We start from the raw sequence: 23,918 nt of genomic DNA, 5'->3' as shown, positions 1-23,918 counted from the left end.
AATAATGAATAAAGAAATATTCTGAACGTTCAAAATGTTACCTACTTCTGTATGGGCTTTCTTATTCTTATTATACTCCCTTAAACGTCCCTTTTTTAAACCTCACAATTACTATACCTGCAGGCTGCAACGATCAATTGCAAATCGTTTTTTGTCGTTTTTTTAGTCTTAATTTACCCTTGTTCACATTGTACACGTTCGATTTTGAATTGTTTACGCTTGACATGTAAAACGGCCGTTGTTCTCTTGTTCTGACGTGACAATGGCCTTGTTATTGTTGCGTCATACCTGCAGCATCTGTATCTCGACGTTTTCCCTTGCCTATATTTGTTCAATAGGTTTTCTATTTCGAGACGAAAATCTGTGGGTAAATTTAATCAGTTTTAAATTTACAGTATAGCTACAAGTAATGTTTGACTTGCATCTAAGTTTGTTTAACGCACCGATGCTTTAATGACGACTACAAAACCATATTTTATCGAAAATTTTCGTCTAAAAACAGATTTATAAAAAACGTGCCAATGTGATAATTTAACTTTTTATGTTTATATACAGTAGAGCAGTTAAATTCAATTATCACAATGTGCACAATATAGTTTACAGGTCAATCAATTAATGATATGGAGTTTATAGCCAGGGGTTGTCAGACTGAGTTTCCTTTAAGGCATGTGCAATGAGTTTAGTTTAGAGCGTACATAAAGGCTGAAATCTTAGTGTAGTATTTAAAAAATGAAGTGCATTTTTATAGGAAAAATAGTTTAGTTGGGATCCGTAATGAGCTTGATAATGAAAAGCCCAAAAAACTCGAGTAAATGGACATCATCGACGTCAAGTTTAGTTAATAAAACGATTATTTTAAAGACCTTATGCGACAAGGTCGTTAAAAAGCTGTAAATTGTATTTTGAAAAAGTCTTACAACGTTTTCGAATAGTTTTTTTAAAAACGGCGACAGCCCTGCTGAGCAGCATTAAAGCCTAACTGAACGGTAGGAGAAAAAAAACGCTCGATATTAGGTGAAAAAAGCGACGCAGTGGTCCCTAATTACGCTCGCTCGCCTCTTATTGTTATTTAAGCGCTCGGCAGACGCGGAATGCTTTCTCCCAAACGTTTTGTGGCCCAGAAAAGCTTTTTATCGACTCATTTCAGCCTGTGGCGTTCAAATTCAGGTCAGGCGCTCTGCTCAGCTCAGCTTTTTTCCGGCCCGTTCTCCGTTAAATGAGTATCTTAGCCCGAACACAAGTTAGAAGTATACACAAGTAGGTAGCGTTCATTCAACGTTTCCAAAGCCTTATCGTTGAAATGGTTTAAATTGAATCAAGATTTTTCGAAACTTCTGTATTGGCTTTGATTTTCATTCTACGCCAAATCCGACCTCAAGCCATTATCATGAGATTTGTTTCAAAATAATTACAAAAAAATACCTGTGGGCTTTGATATTAATTCTACGTCTTCCTACAACCTCCAGCCGTTTTCTTAAATATTTATTTGAGACGTTCCAAAAATGCTACCTACTTCTGTATAGGTTTGATATTCATTCTACATCTAACTACAACCTCCAACCATTAACTAAGATTTATTCGAAACGTTCAAAATGCTACCTACTTCTGTGTGGGTTCGATATTCATACTTTGCAAAAATGCTACACAAAGTCTATTTCACCACCTTCGGTTGTATCTTTCACAAGCTCAAAACCAGAATAAACAGACGAAAGCAGCAAGCATTACTCATCGGCTATTTTTTTTTTTTAGTTGGCCTGCAGTTAGTTTTAAGTCGCCAAATTATCTCCACTCAAAACAAGGCACTCGCGTAATTGCACCAGCAGCCGTAGTACAACAACAACACAACATGTTCCTGAGTTTGCGAAGCCCAAGTACTCAGTGTTCTAATTATATTTTATTGCTTGTGCTTCTTTCGTGTTATTTCCCTTAAAAGGCGTTTTGGTGGTTTGTTTTGCGATAGTTTTGTTAATTATATGTAATGCAATATGCATACGCCGAATAATAAATGGTTCTGTAGAATCCAGCATTTTTTGTAATTTTGTTTGTTTAAACTGCAATTTATTCGCCATTCCAGTGATGTATATTCGTTAAAATTATTTGCAGCTTATGTTTTTCAAAAAAAAAAAACGGTTTAAGAGTTCATAAGCTGGTAATTAAATCCCATATTATGATTGTTAAGAGTAACGACCCAAATTGGATTAGAACCACTGGATTTAACCGAAAAAAAAAACAATAAACCGTCTTAAAACAGTATTAGCAGCAGTTGCCCAGACTAGCAAAAAATCAAAAAAAACAAAAAAATTAGAGATAACAACCAACATTAGATCTCGCGATTTTTGCGACGCAAGTGCGCGCGCACAGGGGTCACGGCTCTTAAGAGGGTTTCACGACCCCAGGGGGGGGTCGGTTCCGATTGACGCAGTTGGGCTGACTGGGGCGGCGCCGGTGACGACTTTCGGTCTCGCGTCTTCTATTTTCGGAACGGGCAATTTTCGCGGCGCTCGCCAATTTGCCTTGGCTCGGCCGATCGCCCTTTAACGGTAAACAGAACAATTTAAACTATTTTTACCCATTTCTTGCTCTAGGCTTGCGTCAAAGCCGCTCTTCCTCTGTTTATTCTGGCTATTTTAAGTCCAGCCTCTTTCGGCTTCGCGCGTCGGACGAAAGTATCGGACGTGATTGCGATTTTAACGGCGCTTCTTTTTCGAAGATAAATTTGTTTCGGTAAAACTTGACCTGTTTTTTTTTTAGTTTCGGGAGGAAACGCTGCGTTTTGCATTTTTGAATTATGGTTTTTAATAATTTATGTTTTTTCTATTTATGTTTCGATTCTCGAATCCCTGTACACTGTGAATTCAGTTTCCTTTAATTTCAATGTTACTTCACCTAAAAGTACTGAACAATAAAACAGCAGCACTTATACGTACTACTTGCTATTAGAGACTAAAATATTCCGTAGTAACAATTTAGGAAAATCGCCTTTTATCATTATCTTAATAAAAAATAGGTCGTTTTTCTGTACCCTATACTTGCTTCTCCTTGTTTAGAGTGTAAAAAATTCTGTAGTAACGATTTACGAAAATCGCCGTTTATCATTTTCTTAATCAAAAATATATCGATTTTGCGTAGCGCTTCATACGAACACCACACCATAATTTTTCGTGAGAAAAATGCAGATTTAAATTTGTTTTAAAGTTTGAATTTTTTTTCAGCGAATTTTTATTTTTTTCACAGAATCCTTACCGCGTGATGTCGCAGCAGTCTGGCGAGGGAATTCCCCCTAACCGATCGAGCTCCGAGGACCTCCCCTACCACGCTCCCTCCGCAAGCAAACGGCCCATTCTACACAAGTCCCAAGAAAGTAAGACTTTTAACCTGAGGAACAAATTCTAGGTGGGCGCTTTAACTCTGTAACACCACGAGTAGGAAATGCAAAACCAAAGAAAGAATGATTGTTACTGTGATGGGTTCACTTTTTGATTATCACTAAAACGTATTCAATTTTTAAAATTAATTTTTTTAAACAATAAAATATTATGTTTATTAGATTTTATGCCTATCCGAAAGCGTTTCTATGTTTTCGCAGTTTTCAGATTTATGTTTTTTTTTTTTTTTTGCTTTTTGTAATCGTAGCGTTACAGAGTTGTTAAAGTGTCCATCATAAAAATAAGCCCAATTTTTTGCTTTTTGTCTGGCTTTTGCGCTGTTCGCTACGGCACCTTTATCTGTGGTATTTGGCGACAACTAATTTTCCTTTTTTGTTGTTGAATTTTTTTTACTTTTTTATGTTTTCTTTCGTGGCTGCTCCGCCACTCAGCGATTTTTGCAGTTAACCTTCTTTTAACTAACTCGAAAAAGACTCATTCGGCGAATTTTGGAAACCTTTTGTTTAACTTTTGCTTGTCAGTGGTTTGGGTATGTTTCTGAAGTGTTAAATTTGAAATTTAAGTTTTGGTAATTCCAATACTACAATGTCGCGATTACGTCAGTTTGTCATCCAACGTGTCCAAATAAAATACTTTACATTTTTAAGTAACAATTTCACTTAACTAACCTTACCAGAACGACGCATGGCACACCTTATTTATTTGCCTAGTTTCGTTAGGCTCAAACCAAGCATTAATTTCACCGTTTAATGTTTGCAAGACCACGCTTTACCTTACATGCTGTCAGATTTTCACTTTGGATGTCGGAATAGTTGGTATTTAATTCCAAAACCCCGGCATATTTTATAATCGCGATCTGACTCGATAGCCGAAATACGTCATTACGTTGGTCCAATAAGTAAAAAACTATAAAATACAAACGTTTCGAGGTAATTTTTCGGGTTGTAACCCAAAATTTTCGATTCTGCGTTATTAAGTAAGAGTTCAATTGTCAGTCACTTTGTATATTAACTTGCTACTTTCGTTTTTACCAAGATAAATCCAAAGCATAGCTAAAATGTTAATATTTTATTATACCAGCACCGATACCAACCTAGTATCGGACGAGCTCCTATACTACCACTTGACCTGATATTATTGGACACCGCTAATTTTAACATAAAAAATCCCTTAATTGAACTCGCAAAGTAGAAAGGAAATTAAAATTAAAAACAGTCCAGGTCAGGTTCTACGTGTATTTCAACTGATAATTACATGCATGTGGAGGGCAAATGTGGCATTTTCCATGCTAGAGTTAGATTTAACTAAGAATTCGTAATTAGGTTTACGTTTTCCATATCTGCAGCAGTTTTCAACGTACAATTTAAACCGGTGGTTCTCAAACTTTTCTCGCCTGTGACACACCCAAAAAAAATAATTCAAATTTGAGTTTTATCACCCTTACTATTAAGTTTACACGGTAAATATAATATTATCAGTCATCCAATTAAAAAGATATAAAATTTAATAAAAATTTTAATATGGTGTTTAACAAAAAATATTATTTTTTAAATTAAAGAAGTTTTATTAATCACAAACTGCACCCATCACGATAACAACCTTTCTTGTTTTTTTGGCTCTTTTACTCGTACCGTTTTATAGTTAAAATGCCCACCCAATTCTTTATTTTCCAAAAAACGCGGCGCACTTGAGAATTTCTAAAGTCACACTCAATTTGCGAACCACTGATTTCAAACCTAACAAGTTCGCCCACAGTTTACCTATAACAAACTGCTTGCTTATCGCCCCACTAACCAAGCCACCACTACTAAACCACGCATCTCAGCTGCTAGCGCTTTTTTTTCTCGTTTCTGTTTTCCAGGTAACACAAGCCTGTCGATTACAGGGTCCCTGGAGCGTTCCAGTTCCGAGGATTCCGGCCTTGCCCCCTCACCCCACGTCGACACAATCATTATGCGGGAGACCGTCGCCACCGCCGAGAAATTACAAGGTAACTGCGACTTTTTATGTTTTTTGGGGAGTGTTTGGAGGTGTAGTTTGATGTAGAATGAATACCAAAATCCATACAAAAGTAAGTAACTTTTTAAACGTTTCGAATATGTCTTAAGATAATGGTTGTAGTTTGATGTAGAATGAATATCAAAGCCCATACAAAAGTAGGTGGCGGTTTGTGAACATTTCGAATGAAAATTAAGATAATGGCTAGAGGTTGTGGTTAGAGGCATGAAAGCCCATTGGGTTTTTGGGGGTCAGTTTGACATTGGCACTTTGTCTGTAGATTTATTTAAACACTTGTTATGAAAGTAAATTTTCATTGCATTTAGGACTGTTCAGTAATCGATTTACCTAATCGCTGTTTTTAAAATTGATGTAAGATATGTTTTGGCCACGTGTGTTTGATGTGCACTCTGGGAGTGATTTTGTTTGTCGAATATGAAACCGCCCGGCGCCTGTGTTGTTTCATACAAGAGGGCTTGGAATTTACACCTTTAACCAAAAAAACACGAAACTGAACAACGTTGTTGTGTCCTCGCGAAAACAACGAACCTAGTAAATTCCGAACTGTCCTCAGCCTGCTTTAATAGCTCGTTCGACGCATGCGTAAAGGTGCTTTTCTTGCGGTTTGCGTGCGCTTACGTGCGTAAAAAAGGTTATCCGTCCACTCTTTCACGCACTGGTTAAGCTGTGACGTTCGGCGTGTCTAAATGGGGATTCCTACATTCCATTGCGGTTTTCTCTGTTTCGCAGAGGGGGTTAGGGGCTAGGATAATCAGCTTTGGGGAAAACATTTGCTAGTTTTGAATGTTTCTCTGAAGTTTCTGTTTTTTCAAGTCCCTCTGAATATATTTTCTACCTTGTAACATGCAGCTCTTCGTTTTGCTTTCGATAAATGTGAGATCGATGAAGAATCACGAGATTCCTTTTTTGACCCTGGACGTATATGGAATTCAGGTTACAGCGCAGACGTTGGCAAACTAAGGCCCGCGAAGCAATTTAATCCGGCCAGCTAACTTTTTATAAAAAAACAAATTAAACTTGTAAAGCATCCCTCGCCTATTCCTACTCTCACCAGCTTGTCAAAACAAGGATATTTAACGATTGTTTAAAGTCAATCGCACTTAATATTATGAGTAGAGATCGACCGATGTAACTTTTTTGGACCGATACCCGATTTTTTACAATTTTGTTAACCGATACCCGATAGCGATTTTTTTTTATATACTTGGGAAATGTTCAAAACTTGAATTAATTGAAAATAAATTCCAAATATCGTTTTAGTTTATATACCTTAATTAATTATTAAACTATTATTTTGCATATTAACTTGGCGTGATGCTAAAACCCAATTGTTTCTGATCAAAAATGGGAAAGTTGTTTTTTGTGCAGGAAAAATTACATCATATTTTCATACTAAAATATCGGCCAAAGTATCGGCCTACATTCACCGATACCGATATATCGGTAGAAGCCAAATATCACCCGATATCGGTAAATCAATATATCGGTCTATCTCTAATTATGTGTATTTTAGATCCACTTTTTAATTCGCCCGGCCAAGACATTTTTTGTCTTTCATGCGGCTCTTTTTCAAAAATAATAATTGCTCACCCCTATCATAGCGAAACAATTCTTGCCTTTTTATTTGTTTTCGTGTGTAAAGTTTTCCTCCAAACCCCCAATGAATGTATCCTGAAAACGTTTTAACATGCTGCATTCGTTCGTTTATTAAATCCCTTCTACATTTTTTTAAAACGTTTGCAAAAAAACACTAAACACAAAGAAGTATTTTTATTTTTTAGGTTAATTTAACATTTTAGAAGAATTTGTTAGTTAAGAGATTACGGTATAATTTTACAAAAGGGGTAAATCGAATGGTAACAAGATGAACCGCTGACATAAACGACCTGGTCTTGATATAACTTCTTTCCAGTGCACACTATTGGTGTATTATGTGTTGTTACTGAGAACCGTTGGTTACTTGTTTAATTGGGGTCACGACAAAAGGTTTTCTTCAGTCGTACGACTGACACCTGATTGTCGTTAAATCATTTTTTTTTTAGTTTAATTATAAGAAAGCTAACCTCCCGTCTCCAAGTTACAACCTAACACATTTTAAGTTAAATATTCCTCTATCTTATGTCGGCTGTATTTGGACTTACAAATGTCAAAAAAAAACATGAGTTAGCAAAAAAAAGCTTTTTAAAAAATATGCGCTCCCGCCGCCACCTAACGGGCGATTTTTGTTTGTCCAGACCTGCAAAACTTCTGGAACGGAATCATCCGCTCGGATCTCTTCGATGACATCGTGCGTGACGTAGTGAGCCAGATTACGTCACTCCACAGCAAGACCAAGCACACCAACGTCGTTTCTGTGGAAGGTACGTAACTAGAGGTGTGATGTCATCACTATACGGCTTAAAACGATGTTTTTGAACCCATGAGTCGCGAATCCTAAATTGCGATTCTGACAATATTGAATAAATGGAAAACACATTTAGGCCCCTTTAAACACAAAACTGATCACAACTGATTTTTATCTTAGTGCTTATTTAAATCTTTTCGAATTTCAACCCATTGTTAATTTCTAGTATTGCGGTATACTTTTAGTCTTATAGCAGTAGTCCATAAGTGTGTCGCAAAAATGCACTTGCAGCAATGTTTCTTAATCCTTGGTTAGCCGTTTGATTTGCTTGGATCGCCGCACAGTAGTTTGTATTGTTAGATTTGTTGAGATTTCTCCGAAAAATTAAGAAAACTGCCGAAGCAAAACGAACACATTATATATCATGTCAATTAAATTCTGTTTTTTTTTACTTTGTTATATAATGTTACCGACCAGTATTTTTTCCAGTAAAACCAACCAGTAAGACCGAAAGTGCGTTATTTGCGAAATATATTTTTTAACGTCTTATAAAACGACTGACTTTAAATACCCAGAAGAGTTTAAAGAGTTAGTAAGAATAGCAAAGCCCATACAGAAGTAGGTAGCATTTTGAACGTTTCGAATAACTCTTTATTCATTTCAACCATTAAAAAAAGATTTATTCGAAGATAGAAATAATTCTGTATGGGGCTTTGATATTCTTACTACAACCTAAAGAACATAAGAATTAAGTAAAGCTAAAAAAAGCGTAACCAGTCGAACGACCCTGTCCCTTTACACATACAACCGCCCTATCCAGTATATTCTAGTGAGGTTTTACGCCTTTCAAGTTTCACGTGTTTTCCGAGCAAGATTGCGTGGGAGCAAGATTGCGTTTTTCGGCGACCCGAAAAAAAAAAACGAACGACGAGCAACAACGCGGCGCAATATTTGTCTCGTGTTACTTGGAACTGCAACCTGATCGCGCGGAAAAACACCGCATGTCGCTGACTTTAAACGGCTAATTTCGTTGTCTGCCTTGTCGGCCTGTTTTCGGGCTCCCGGGACCCGGCGCAGCGAAATGCCAATCGGGTCACTGCGGTCTGGTCGCCCTCGAAACCCCCTCCCTCCCCTTGGCGCAGTTCCTACTCCGTTTTATTTTTCTTTTGTTTTTGCCTGTTTGCGAAAATACCCCGATGCGACCTTTTTGCTGTCTTTGCGCTTGTTTCTGTTTGCGCTAGACGTGTGCGGATTCTAATGGCTGGAAATGACTTGTTTGTGGCACAAATTACTTAAATGGTAGTAGGAATATCGAAGCCCGTATAAGACTAGGTAAGATTTTTTGTTCATTTCCAGTAACGTTTGAGTTATTAGAACCTATTAAGTTTGTTTGCAAACTGCACCTTTTGGAAAAATATTTAAAAGCATACGAATTAAACCTCTCTTAGCCATTGGAAGGCAGTGTTGTAAACATAGGTCCCAGTCAAGTTATTTGTAGAGTAACTTAAGTCAAAGTTGAGTCTTTTTAAATAGATAAACAAGTCTCGTTGCAATCCAAGTCGAATCATAACCATTAAAATAAAACGTTGTCTAATTAAAATGGTAAAGTTGTCTAATTATGAGCAATAACTCAAATAAAAAATCATCAAACGAAACACATAACAAGCGATTTGGTATATGTGCCAATTTTAACAAAATACTTAAGTCAAGTCAAGTCGTTTTACTCAAAAGACTTAAGTCAAGTCAAGTTATTTAAATATAGGTACATTGCACCAAAGCCATTAATTCAAGTCGTTGAGTAACTGACTTTAGTCATTACAACACTGTCAGAAGGCTCTAACAACGACCAAGTTAAACAAAACTAGCCATGCTTAACAATTCGAAGTTGAACTTTGATCAGTCCTCTACAAAAGAGTGATCATGGATGCATTTGGCGGCAAGGGCGATGACATGCGTTTGGATCAGATCAATCCACAGCGGCGCGCTAATAGGTGGTTTTGCATGGAGCGCGCCTGACCTACTTGCTAGTGCCTTTAAAGGTGCCAATCCCATTACATATAACGCGAGACAGCGATGGGCTACAATTGGATGCGGCGCCTAGTCAGTCAACAGGGGATCCCTGACTGAAGCACTCACGCATATTGCTTCAAAGCAAGTCGGCCCTTGTACTGATTAAATTAGGCGTATAGTCGCAATGCAGTGGCGTACCAATATAGGCTACACGCGCGAGCACTGTCGCATACTACGTAACTGTGCCAATTACTGCGCGGTCCTTTGTCGTTTAGTCGACTGTTGGCAGCGTTGAGGCAATGTTCTGTCGGTTAATATAACTTGAAGCAAAAACGTCGCAAAATCAAAAGCGCTGATCGTTTGTTGTAAAAGTAACTGTCACCTATACACCTATTAGCCCGAACCCCCGATTTTACATGGCCTTTAGGGCTAGCATCAAAAAATAAATTGTAAAAAAATGTTAAATAAACCTCATATTAGTTCTTGTTTTGAGAAATAACATGATGCCTTGACAATTGGGCTTCCTGTACAAAAAAAACATATATAAAATGCCAAAAAATTGTTAAAATGTAATACACATATATAAGATCGCCTATAAACTTATAAAACACATACATAGGTCAGAGGCAAAAACAACAATATAGCAAATGGCGACAAACTGAAAAAAAAAACGAGAAAAAAAGAAAAGAAAGCAGGAGCAAAGAACTGAATAAAAAGTTATTTGAAACGTTCAAAATGCTACCTACTTCTGTATGGGCTTTGATATTCGTATTACGTCTTGACACAAGATTTATCTTATGTTTTTACTTTATTTAGATGCGGCCACCCTAACCAACCTCGTGAACTCGCTGGAAATGATTCCGACCATTCTGCAGAAGCTCTCTGTGTACAAGCAAAGCATGGAAAAGCAAGCTGAGGAATCGAACCAGCAGATACTAGGTATGTTACTTACACAAAGTGTTGTAATGACTTAAGTTGTTAAGAAACAGAATTAAATACACATGGCATGACCATTTAAGGTCTTGTCGTTTTTTTTACATACATAAAGATTTTGGCACACGTTTCTATTTGCGGCTGTGTCATTAAAAACCTACTTTTTTATTGGTAAATCATTGTACCTTTAACTTTCCCTTAATTGGTCGTGGCTTTTTAACCTTATCATTTGGATGTGCCCTCTTTAAATACCGACCTATATAAGAACTTATCACGTCCATTTGTAGTCGTGTCATTTAACAAACAAAATCGTTTCCGGTCAGTTTTCTTCCTGTAGCGCGCGTGTTCCATTTGTGGTCGTGTCGTGTCTGTGCTGTCGCGGTCGCCTTTCTAAAACGGCGCTGCGATCGCGAAAAGTGACAAGCGACCCGGTCGTGTAGCGAGCCAGCGCATAATTAATTTATGCTCCTTGTAAATATGACCTCTCCCCGACCGCTTTGTTCCCCTTTATCGATGCATTAGCTCGCAGTTGTGCACACTTGCTGCACCTTCAACCTCATCTATCGATTTTACCGTTTCTCTGCCTCATAATGTGCAAACAGGATAAGACTTGATGGCGCCCGTTGATCTTTCAGTAACCCATTGCTGCGCTGTAGCCATCGATTTTGTCGCTATAACTACGCTTTTGCGGTTTTGCGGACTTTCAAACTCTTATTTTTCGGTTTTTAACGAGTCGATAGAGACTTGCAGACCTGGGATCATAATCCGGGGTTAATTGGGTGTTTTGACATCAGAATAAACTTACTCGAAGCATAAACGCACTGACTTCGCATCGACCGTAAATGGAAACTTGCGCTGTCAGAAAACGTTGACATCCACGGGACTAAAGCCCCTGTTTTGCTTAAGTCCGTGTAAGATTTATACTTATATGTTGTGTTTTTGTTTTCAATAAACTTTTGCCGGAAGAACTTTTTTACAAACTAATAAAGAGTTAGTTTTTAACGTTTAAAATGCTACTTACTTCTGTATAGATGTCTAACTACAACTTTCAGCCATTATGCTTCAAACTTTAAACCTAACTCAAATTTTTCAGTTTAATAACCAACTATAACTATAACGTTTAGTTTTGGTTAAGTATAGCATACCATCCGTTTCTTTTTGTGGCGTCATGGACACATTTTTCTTGATATCTGTTATGGCTTTTAAAGAAAAAGTAAGCAACATCTTTTAATTCTATTTATACAATTCACTGAATACTTTTGCGAAAGCCAAACGTTAAAAACCGTGAGTCTTCCAGCACTTGAGTTAAGCAAACGCTTGAAATGTCCGACTGAACTCACACTCGAATCAAGTCATAAGCTGGGCTCATTGCACAAAATGTAAGTCAGGCGTTTGAAAAACGGTGGCCAAATTGCACTCAAGTCCCTCAAGTGAATTGCACTCAAGTCAATGCTTCATCAGGTCAAAGCAGAAATACGATTTTTTTAAAGGATGATTTTCTACTTTGACCTGATGAAGCACTGTTCTGAAAAAGCATGTCAAGAACACAACACAATTTGTCTTTATATAGTGCCACCTGATTACCCTGAAGAATCAGACAAATACGGCCACTTACAAAAGCGTCTGCCGTTTTAGGCGAAATACATGGCCCTATATTATATTCACAAATACAGCCATTTACAAAGAAAGGTAAAATAAGGTCTCGTTCCAAACCCAATCCTTCTTGTTTCAGAGCTAGAAAAGAAACTTGCCGAGCAGAAGAAGTACGAACAGGACCTGAAGCGAAAGTCGCAGCATTTGGACAGCGTAATGTCGCTCACACCAACCGAGAAACGACAAAAGCGCGCCATCATGCGGTTTGTCAGACAAAAAGCGGTCGACACAAGGATACCGCCCGGAGTTATACCAGGTCAGCGTTTGTTTAGTCGTTTTTTTTTTTTTTTTTTTTTTTTTGTTTGTTTCGTTCGTTTTTGTTTGTTTGGTTGTATCTTGGTGTGTTATTAATAACGTACTGTCAGTTGTATATATTTTCGGTATAAGTTCTAAAAAATAATCCTAAAGGTTTAAAAAGATAGCAGAACTGATGATGCCATTTTTAATGTACCTACAATATTCTGTGTTTTGAAATAAAGCCGTATTCGATTTTTGCCAACCTTAAAAGGTTCTGAATTCTTTGTTTTTCATGTTTTGCCAAATCCTGTGTTATAAAGTTACGCTAGAGCTAGATGGTATTTAATAATCAGTTTTATTTTTGTTGTAGCTTAATTGGTGATACCACCTGATCACTTCCTAAAGTCATTGTTAATCGTTAGTTCTGATATTTTTTTTTTGTTATGCTATTAAAGTTTCCTTGTATCGAAAAAGGTTTTTTTCTAACCTCGTTTCCTTGCACGAAAAACCCTAATTCACCATCCGACTTCGGTTAACCCTTCTTAAGGCTTCCCCTGTACTTTTACATAAATTTTGTACACGCGAGCTCGCCAGGCTTGTTATAACACGACAAAACTAACTCTACCTTGCTTGGAATTCGAACCAGGGACCTCCACATCTCCGGTGCCGTGCGCTCGAATGAGTGAAGTGATGCTGGCCGCCCAGGCCGCCGCTGGAAGGGGGGTTTCCCAACGGGAGCTCTGGCCCCAAGCTCTCCAGGTAATGTACGAAGATGTAAGTGACTTGTACTTCTTTACACTTCCCATAGATATCGTCTGATTTGGCCCTTATGTTAGCTTTGTGCTTAATTCTAAATAGGGTAATGGTAATCAGGTGGCTGGAGTATTTTAAGACAACTAGTATGGAATTCTCCACAAGCTTTCGCACAACCTTGCTTCATCAGGTTAAAGTATTATTAATGAAGCACGGTTGTGTACAAGCTTGTCGAGGATCAATACTATTTGTCTTTCTATAAAGTCACCTGATTACTCAATTTAAAATTAAACAAATACGGCCACCGGTCATTTACAAAGATTCTAAAGCAGGGGTTCTCCAACATTTTTTTCTTAACAAAGACCCCCTAGAACTTGTTTTGATTCTCGTGGACCAGCGCTTTTGAGGTGACGTCTTAAGCGCAGAATAATAACGTCAGATTTTTTTCGAGGTGACGTCATAAAACAAGTAAACTTTGCAAACAGCTGTTTTCGGTTCAACAAATGTGAAACTTAAACAAAGTCTAATAACATTTAACAAGAATACCCCAAAGCGCATTTTTCAATCAAACACTTTTTTTACAAAATTTATTTCATTTTTGAAAACTATTCCATAAGATTTCATTTAGGACTTCATAGACCAAATAAAATTAGTCCACGTACCTCATTTTGAGAACCCCTGTTCTAAAGCTTTAGAAGTCTTTGGACTGATTAGCGTATTAAAAAGCCTGTGAAAAAAAAAAGTGTTTGGTAGTCTTTGATTTATTTTATGTCCAGTCTAAGATATGTTTTAAAAAGTGCTATTAAAAAAATAATTTTTCACCTTGGAGCAAAATGGCTGGAGGTTTCAGTTAACTACGAAGGAGTGTAAAAGCCCATACAGAAATAGGTAACATTTTTGTACGTTTCGATTAACTCTTTATTCTTTTTCAACATCTTTATTCGAAATGTTCAAAATTCTCCCTACTTCTGTACGGGCTTTGATGTTTTACTACGTCCAACTACAAACTCCGACCATTATGCTCCAAACCCGACCACAAACATAGCAAGCTGTAATTCTTCTTGTCCACAGGCCGCATCATCACAGATGGCTCGGATGAACGTATCCGGTTGTGGGTCCTCGGGAATACCCGCGATAGGCCCCATGTTCCTGGCCCATAACGCCAACGAGGCCTTCACCGCCTCGTCCTTGTCCCAGGCCTTCATGGTCTCTCAGCAGCCCCACCATGCGACACGCGAAAGCACCCAGTCGCCCAAGAAGTGACCGCTTCAGCCCACCAACCAACCTTCCCCCAGTTTCTTTCCTATGCGGACGATTTTTTATTGATGAGAGAAAGAGAGCGACACGTTTTTTGTGTCGCGTGTCGCTCGGTCCGTGTCGCGCCTTCAGTACCCCGAACATCGCACGTTCGATCTTGCGACGTGTCGTGGTCAATATTTGTCGCGTTTTGCTTGTCGCGAGCGAGCGTCGTTTGTCGCTACTGACAACACTTGTCGTGGTCAATATATGTCGCGTGGCGCGTGGCGTTTGTCGCGCCTTGGGTATTCCATACAGCGCACGTTGTTTTTTAACATTGTCACGACGTCGCGTGTCGCTATCGATATTTGTCGCACCTTTGGAATTCCAAACAGCGTAAGTGGCTTTAAAAACACAGACGACGCGTGACGCTGTAGGCTTGTGTCGCGTGTCGCGGCCGGCGGCATTTTATTCTTCTCCCCCTATTACCGCCAGTCTGGTACATCCAGCTATTTCTTTTTACCCCTTTTCGTTGTCGAAATTTATTTTTTCCGAGCCTTTTTATTTTTTCTCTTGGGCAAACGTATAGCTTGAACTAGATTTTTAGACGAATTAACAAATGCTGGTTAGTTCAGTGGTCGTTAGTTTAAAAACGCTGGTAATTTCAACCCTTTGTAAATGGCACTTTCTCGGTATAACACAGTAGAAACAGCCACACCTTTGGCTGGTGCTACTAGGATTTTTTTCCCGATGTTAATAAAAGACCTTGTTTGTCACAACCTCTTTAATTTATGTGGCTTTCACACTTACTTTTTGTCGAACAGCAAATCGCGCCATTTCCTCACTGTCTGTTTTTAGGAAATAGGAAAAAACTAACGCTGCGAAAAACTGAAAAGCCGTCGAGAAACCAACAACTGCTTAACGACCTGCCATATATTTTTTATTCTTTTAAAAGGTCCGTGTTTGGTCGTGTCAGAACGCAGTTAAACCATAAAGGGTCGTGTCAATTCGCAGTGGTGTGTAATTTACATCTCGTAAACACATTAAAACAATGATGTTTCCCCCATTTTCAACATATAGCTGTAATTTCAATTTTTTACTCGCTTTTTATGGAGTTTTTCAACGAAATATCTGGCTGAGGCTGTGTTAGCAAAAAAATATCGACCCATGAAAAACGAACTTTTTAGTAAAGCGCTGACCCAAAAGAGTGTTTAGTTATTGAACTTGTACAACTGTGACACGAACTGAGCTACAGCTTTTTAAAGCAAATTATTCTATAGATGGTTGCTTGGCTTTTTAAACCAAACGGTAAAATGTATAAATTTAAAACCGAAATGTAACGTCAAAACAACGATTTAGATACGAAACGGCCGGCTTTTACAAATAAATTTCGCGCGATGGCGTTTCTTACGCTGTCCACTAGAGGCGCACGTCCAACGGTATTTTTTTGCTGACTGAGCAAAAACACCCCTCAAAAAAGGTTGACGGCAGCGTTTGATTTCTTGATTTTGAAACTGGCCGCATGGAAATCGATTTTACTTTTTTCTTTCTGAATTCCCCTGGCCTCCCGTCCCAGGATTTCGAACCATTATGTCGTGACAATGACTTCTCGTTTGTACAAACTGCAGTATTGAATGGAAAGCTATCGCGATTTCAACGATAATAGTAAAGTGTGTGTTTTGTACTTATTTTTTTACGATGAAAAATAACAACACAACCGTTCTTTCACAGTATCCAAGCTTTTTAGTCGCAAACTTTATTTTTACCGCCCCCCCTGCTTTTTAACCCGGGCCCCCCCTAGTCAATATGAGCCATTGTGATGTAACAATAGTTGATGGATAGTCCAGTTTGATGTTGTCTAAGCTTGCACCCCCTCTCACGTTTTTTTTTTGTTTCTTTGCGTAACGCCCCACTTTTTATAACAGCACCACCCGCAGTTCTCTGTAAAACGCGCTCATTTCATTCTCTCCGTCGTAGCCCTTTCTTTTAATTGCTGTCGTGTCGCCCCTCTTTCTGTTTTATATTAAAAATCTCCTTTTTTCTCCTCTTTTTTTTACTCGCAGGCAATTCTCGAAGCGCTTAAACGTCGTATCCTTTCTTTTCGTTCGTTCGCATACTTTCGCGCAGTTTCGCGTTCTTTCGCGCAATTTCGCGCCTTCTTCGTAACCGAGTTTTCGTCGTGGTTCCATTTTTTCGTCACCTGATGTAAAATATCAACGTGCGCCTTCCTCCATTCTCTATGGTTGGGCTGTTACGTCACATTGCGCTTTTTGTTCTTTCTCACGTGACTTCACCGTTGCATTTGACCTTACCGTGACCTTTTGCACCCTTTTAAGTTCAGCCACGTGTTTGCAGTACCCCCCTCCCCCACACAATTTTACCCCTATTTTCCCCCAAAAAACAAAAAAACACCACTGTTTCGTTTTCGTGTCCCCGCAAAATGAGGTATGATGATAATGATGTCATTTTTAAACCGGGTTTTATTTCACGTCATGCTTTTCCTCGTGCCGTGACGTCATTGTTGCGTGGGGGAGTGAAGGACAATGGTCTGTTGTGAGCAAATAAACCCTGTTACTGCAGGAATTGTGTGGATAAAAGTTGAGCTGACATCTAAGAAGACCAAATTAAGTTCGCCGTCAGTCGAATAGAAAGCTGCTTAACAAAGACACTGATATTGAAACTTCAAATTAATGATTAAAACTTCAATTTAATGAGCGATTTGTCTAGCGATTTAGGCTTTTCACATATACCTGGTGTTAAAGTTTAAGACTAAAACGAGTTGTAGCGTACTTTTAAGTCAAGCTTTTAACATCTTGCGTTTTGCAATTGAGATATAAAATTGTAATATATTTGGCGGACCGGCAGGAAAGTTGACGCGGACCGGCCGTTGAGAACCACGAAGTTCGAGTGTATTTTTAAATTAGGTCTAGGGCTCTAGGGCTTATGGAAGTTATGGTAATTATGCCCTTCTCTAGTAAATTAGGTCCTTCTCAAGTAAATTAGGTCCTTCTCAAGTAAACAGCCTTAGGCCTATGCAGTGACGTGCGGTAAGGTTCCTAGATGGTGAGGCACAACTTTTTTCAAGTCACGTTTTTTCTTTAACAACCACAAAAACAGTATCGTACTAATAAAACAAAAAACAGTTTGAACTTTTTTTGTTTAGCTTTTGCCATTGTATGAACTGCGCATCGAACAAAACTAAATATGCTAGCAAACCGTTTCAAACGGCAACAGACTGAGATTTAACGCAATACTCAAAAACCATTCAGAGAGCAAAAACAAATGACTAAAAAGTAGTAAAACTACATTAATGTATAGCTAACGTAATAATGACTACATTGTTTATGACGTAATAGTGTATGACAATTGAAGGTGTGGCATGCCTGTGATCGACTGTTGTGGTAGGCTACTGTTCATAAAAGCTACAAAACAAATGGTCCTTTTTTTGCCAATCTCTTTGAAAGTTGCGTGTTATTTTTTTGTCCAGTCTTCTCATGCAAAACTTTTAAATTTGCAACAGGTCTGCCTTTATTTATGACTTTAACTTTAGAGCTTTACACTACAAGAAGTCGTACACGCACTATGCGGGTATTCAAGCTGGACTAAAAAAAGGTTTCATAGCGTTGACCTTACAATTGAGGAACGCCTCAAATCATATTCATCATGTTTTCCGAGAGAATTTGCGAAAGAAAAGGCACGCACAATGCAGTGTATGGAACTTTTGTGATCTAAAGCAGGGTGGTCCAAACCCACAGGCCCGCGATCCCCATGTGGCCCGCGACATCATTGTTCATGGCCCGCGAAGCACTGTGGAATTATTGCAATGCGTACCTTTAAAGCGTTTAATCAAATAAATCTTAGTGACCAACCAACAGTAAGCATACTGCAATTGCTTGGTTATGATCACATTTTTATAGTTATATCATGAAATAAACCAGTTTCCTCTCGCTCACCGAATTCGGATCCAGCCACCAGCCCAGGGAGTGGCAAGAACGCCTAACTTTTGGTATGTGTTAGACCGGGTTGAAAGTATATTATGGTTTATAGCTGTTTTGCGAACTTAGAAGTTATATTTGCGCTTTAAAGTAAATGTACGATAAAATATATCGCGCTGATAGAAAGTATTGTTTAACAGGATTTCACTGCGATTTTTAGCCTAAACGCCCTGACCCTTTCCAAGATGCAATTTCAGCCAAATTGATCTGGTTAATAAAACCTTTTTGCGCGAAACGAGACGTCTTTGTAATTTGGATTGTGTAGAATGCAACATCTCTCTTAAATTTTAGTAAGATACGCGCGCAGTTTTCGCGAACATTCTACCCTTATAAAATGCAGTCAGTTTTGTCAAATACGCAAATTTTTCGCACTTCACCATTCTTCACCAACGCACCATTTCCCCCAGTCTCATAACACTCGATTTCATTTGCGCAAAAGTGCGACGATAGCAGCAAGTTTCTGGAGCTTATATGTCTTTAACGATGCTTTGTGGCGTCGTTTTTAAACATTTCATGCCCCGACCAAACGAAAATCATTGATCCGCCCCTGGAACTATGTAGCACTTTATGTGGCCCGCTAAGTATATGCAAGAAATATTGCGGCCCGCGATGTAGTCAAACTTGGACCACCCTGATCTAAAGAGAGGCACGGCTTGGCGCTGCCTCTCTTCGCGTATTTCAATGATTTTGACTGCGCGAACGCTTTATATCAGGGGTCGGCAACCTTTTTGTAGTCGCGGGCCAAAACCAACCTCAGAAAGGTCTCTGCGGGCCGCACAAAATGTTAACTAAGAATTGTTAAAATGTTAAAACTACCGGCGGACCTCGGATCTTTTTTGCGCCTAAAAACGTGTTTAATTACATTTAAGGAGGCAATAATAAAGTATTGGGGCAAAGCGCGAATAAAATGCGTTTGTTTGGTTTAAAATCCGAGTCCACACATCGTCATCCATATTCCATACTACTAATGAAAAGTGTAATAAAACTACTTTGAGGAAACGCAATAACATTAGTTAATCTAGTTGAGTGTTTGTCAACGTTTTAAAGTCCGGGCACACCTGGCGAGCGAAGCGAGCGCGATTTTATTTTGGTATAACGCCATTCCTTGCAAGTTTTCATTAGCCTACATTGCCGACAATAAAAAATAAAAAAGGCTAAAAAATGTATGTCTAATATTTGTGAATACGTTTTCCGTTTGTCCGCGACGCACTTGGCAGACTTCCACGGCACAACGGTAAAGAAGCGCTGATCTATATATCAAAAGGCAGCGCCAAAACGTAAACAAACCGAATGGAGAAGGATCATTCGTGCGAAGCGCGAAAATTTTTCGCACTTACGTAGTTAAAATAGTTAAAAAGTATTTGAAATGGAATCGTGCCCAGTTTGTCAAAGAGGCGGCGGGCCGGATCAATTTAATCGGCGGGCCGTAGGTTCCGACCCCTGCTTTATATGAATAACGCAACAGAAATAAAATAAACAAATAAAGCACGCTTTACGTATAGAAATGTGAAATTTGCGGTGTAGAGATATAACTAATATAACTTTTGCTTGATATATATTTTGCTTTGCCAGATGTTGGCAGGTGAGGCACTGCCTCACCTGCCTCCCCTGACTGCACGTCCCTGGGCCTATGGTACCCTTAATCCGGCCCTGGTCGCATGTGATTGTCAGTGTCCGTCCACTCACATTACGTGTCCATATTCTGCTATCCACCTTTTCAATTTACAGCTGGCGGCCTTGTTGGTTTCAACTGGCGGTTTTTGTTGGTTTCGTGCGCACGTCGGACTTAGGATTCGGTTAGTTTTACGTTGTCTTACTCGACTGACCGACTTTAGCCCGGACTTCGCAAAACAACCGATCCTTGACTACAACAAACATTTTGGGAATCACTGGTCTAGTTATTCCATATATTTAATGTGGGCGCCGTTTGCAAAATATGAAAAAAATTAAGACGATTAACGACAAAAACATAAATCGTGTTAGTTGAATGAATTTTACCCATGCTGAGCAATTGTAGGCTATAAAGCAATAAAATTGTTTTTTTGCTAGTAATAGCGGAAAAGTTTAACATTGAGACAATAAAGTACATCTCCAGTAACTTTACAGAGATGACGTCACAAAGAGAAATTTACAAAGATGGCATCACAACGGGATAAAGAAAAAAAATTAACCTTAGAAAACTGAGATTATCGTTCAGTGTTGTGCACAAATAAGCAACTGAATTAATATTAGTTTTTATACATTTAAGGAGATGGCCCAATGTGAAAAGGACATGCCCTGATAAAAGTTGGGCGTTTTGTTTTTATCGGTATACCTAAAAAATATTTTAATGGAACGCTCTTTCGGCAGCAATTGTTTTACCGAAACGACGTTGCCCGTTACGGCTTACTTTCACCACTGGATATAGGCCGAGAAACCACCAAGATATTTCAACTCTATTTACAACCTGATTTACCAGGGCAGCAAAAAACCTGTTTTACCAGGACTGCGAACCTTACGTATTTTGGACAAATGACTTTGGTAAAAAAATTAAGCGTTTTCATCAGGTTCGCTACTGGTTAGGCGGCACATAGAGTCGTAAAGGTGAAACCACATATTCTACAATATTTTCCGTCCATGTATAATGGATGGGCGAGTTATAAGACAGAACTATGAGTGGGATACCGGAATGTGAAAAGGTGGGAGACAGTCGCTGTGTCGAATTCGAATTATTTTGAGCCGACTCCGCAGCCCTGGTTCGAACATAAAATTCGTTTAGTAGAAGAATCTATTTTATAAAGTGTTTCAGATATAGGGTATTTTGTTGAAATGAGTTTGATTTGTTATTTGTGCTGATGTTTTACCCAAATCGAGTTCAAGCGAATTCATTTGGGAAAAATACCAGTTCAAGAAAACTATCCAAATTTAATCGAAATATTTTTAATAAAATTTTAGTTGAGTCATTCAACCGAAAGACTTAGGCTAAGTCAAATCATTGAATAACAGGGACATATGTACGTCATATAATTAAGTCGTTATAAAAATGTTGCTAATCAAACTAGCCTACTTTATTTCAGTCATCCTGGTATAACATATTTTATTGAATCTGTTACACCGTTGGCTAGGACATTGTTCGGGGACCAACGGCCTTATACTCTCCACGTATTCGCCCTTATGTCTAATTGTCCAATTAATAACGTAATAACCCTCGAAAGAACATTTGCTAATGTTTTTCCGCTGCAAAGCGCTGTTGCTCTTCCTGTCACTAAACTGCCGCCAACTTTCGCGCCAAAACTCAGCGATTCGAAACCACGTGACCTGAGGTTCTGTCGGGATGATAAAAATGAAGTTAAAAACAATTTTATTGGATATTTTGAATAAGAGTTCGGAAATTAACTTAGTTTTATTAAATCAGCATTTAAAAGCAGTTGCAATGACCATGTATTTTTATGTAGGTTTGAACTTGAATTTCAAACAATGCTGACAGCGTTTGTTATGTAATTTCTTGCAGCTTGGCGCTTGTCAAATCATGTCGTGAAGTTTGTACCCAGGCCCTAAATCTGGGAAAAGTGTTAACCGGTTCTTGTAAAAAACATGACGGTTGTATAGGCACCAAATACAATTTTTTCGCTAGCTATTTTTCGATAAGTGTAAGTTTTGATAAGTGTACGTTTAGAAATTATAATTTTGCAATATCCCAAAGAAAAATGGATTTATCCGCCATTTTATGCCAAGATGAAAAATATATTGGTTTGTCATAGAGAAAACAAAATCTTTCGCAGGCAAAAAATTAACATTTATGCATTTAAATAGTTTACTGCTAAGAATATCACATAATACAATCAGAAGCTAAACAAATATATATGAGGACTTAAATATATTAGTGGCATTGTTGTTTTGTAGCCATTCCCTTTAAAGGACCAATTAACCTACACCAAAATGTTTATTTATGTTTAAATCAAGTAAAAAAAATGATTTAGCATTTAGATAGGTGATTTGATAAGTTGATAAGCTAATTAAAATAGTTTTCATGAAATATCAGGTTTTTAAATACCAGATTTTGATTTGTCATCAAATTATTGATTTAACACTTACTTGAATATGCTGCATTAAGGGTATATAATTTAATTTTGAACCTATTGGTTTTAGGTTGTGGTTAGATTTAGAAGAAATTTTAAAGTGCAAACAGGATTGGGTTCAAATCTTTACACAGTATTACCTACTCATTTAATATTTATTTTTTGGATTTCAATACATACCTACGGTAATCTGAACTAAGTAGTGTCATACCAACTATTACTGTTTGAATGATGACAGTTTTGGTATTGTTTTAATATTATACCCAGATATATGATTGTACAGTTTTTATTCCTGGTCATTTCGAAATACAGTGATATTTATAATTATAATAATCAAACTTTCATCCATGTGAATCTGTTTTTGGCTGAACAAAATTTTATTTATTTGTTAAATTTCAGGTTTTACTTTATTGTGTACTTCGGCTAATTTAATTTACATAACTTAGTCTCATTGTAAACTTGTAGTTTATCTAATGAGCTGCCACTTAACTTGAAAACAATGTTTGTTTTCAAGAAAACAAACGTTGTTGTAATTTGTTGGTGATACTATTTAAAATAAAATTCATAGCTACTTGTTTTAAAACTGTATTTACATATTACTGTGAAATGCAACTTAACACTAACTTTTGTACAGTGCGAAGGTGTTTGAAAACGATGTTAATATTTACTGTGCCCAACATTGCTAAATGTTATATAGTCGGATATCTGTTTGTAGATGTTATTCAGAATATGTGTGTTGCTTGTTTATTTCAATATGTTGTGTTTCTGCTATGATGTTTAACATTTTTTTGAGTAGTTTTCTTTAGTAAAAATGGTATGGGTTTTTTGATGTTTTCATATATATTACATTTTGTTTATTTGTCGATCTTTGTTTTTTGAAATGTAGAATTAAAAACATAATTTTTGCTTTGTCAACAGAGGAAGTGGTACTTCTGTTTTAAGCTGTGATTGACGTTTTGGTATCATTTTTTCTGACTTAGGGAAACAAAAACCTGTCTTTCTACAATGTATAATAAGGTACAGTCCAATTGGATTAGTTTATTGCCCAACTCAGGATTTTAAAACCAGCGGCATTGATTGGAAAACCTGTGCACCTCAAAGAGAATGGATTTACGAAAATAACATATTAATGTTATAAATATGCCAGTAGGCATATGTGCAAGACTTAACACTCTATACAGTTAAAAAACTGACAGTGTTTTGGGTATTTACCTATTGGCTTGTGGTGTATTAGGTGCAATTGTCAATTCATGGTAAAACTGTTTTGCAAAAAGTGTGCTGCAATTTTTTTTAT

General features: G+C 37.8%; 1 protein-coding gene across 3 annotated transcripts in view; it reads left to right on the top strand.

The window, feature by feature from the left end:
• Window positions 1–17,150, top strand: part of LOC146136728 (uncharacterized) — a 58,581-nt gene extending 41,431 nt beyond the window's left edge. The window contains exons 10-16 of one of the 3 annotated variants that reach the window (XM_083395046.1): window positions 3,235–3,361; window positions 5,272–5,376; window positions 7,640–7,765; window positions 10,576–10,698; window positions 12,425–12,601; window positions 13,229–13,356; window positions 14,407–17,150. In XM_083395046.1, the coding sequence (XP_083251172.1) occupies window positions 3,235–3,361; window positions 5,272–5,376; window positions 7,640–7,765; window positions 10,576–10,698; window positions 12,425–12,601; window positions 13,229–13,356; window positions 14,407–14,598 (978 nt within the window). In that variant the 3' untranslated portion in view covers window positions 14,599–17,150. Of the gene's footprint in view, window positions 1–3,234; window positions 3,362–5,247; window positions 5,377–7,639; window positions 7,766–10,575; window positions 10,699–12,424; window positions 12,602–13,228; window positions 13,357–14,406 lie in introns of all 3 variants that reach the window. The other 2 variants (XM_083395045.1, XM_083395044.1) reach the window with 2 other exon arrangements.
• Window positions 17,151–23,918: the final 6,768 nt, after the last annotated feature.

Source organism: Ascidiella aspersa, chromosome 8 (assembly GCF_963924565.1).
Source record: "Ascidiella aspersa chromosome 8, kaAscAspe10.2, whole genome shotgun sequence".
Taxonomy (NCBI): Eukaryota; Metazoa; Chordata; class Ascidiacea; order Phlebobranchia; family Ascidiidae; genus Ascidiella; species Ascidiella aspersa.
This window is presented reverse-complemented; position numbering and strand designations above follow the sequence as displayed.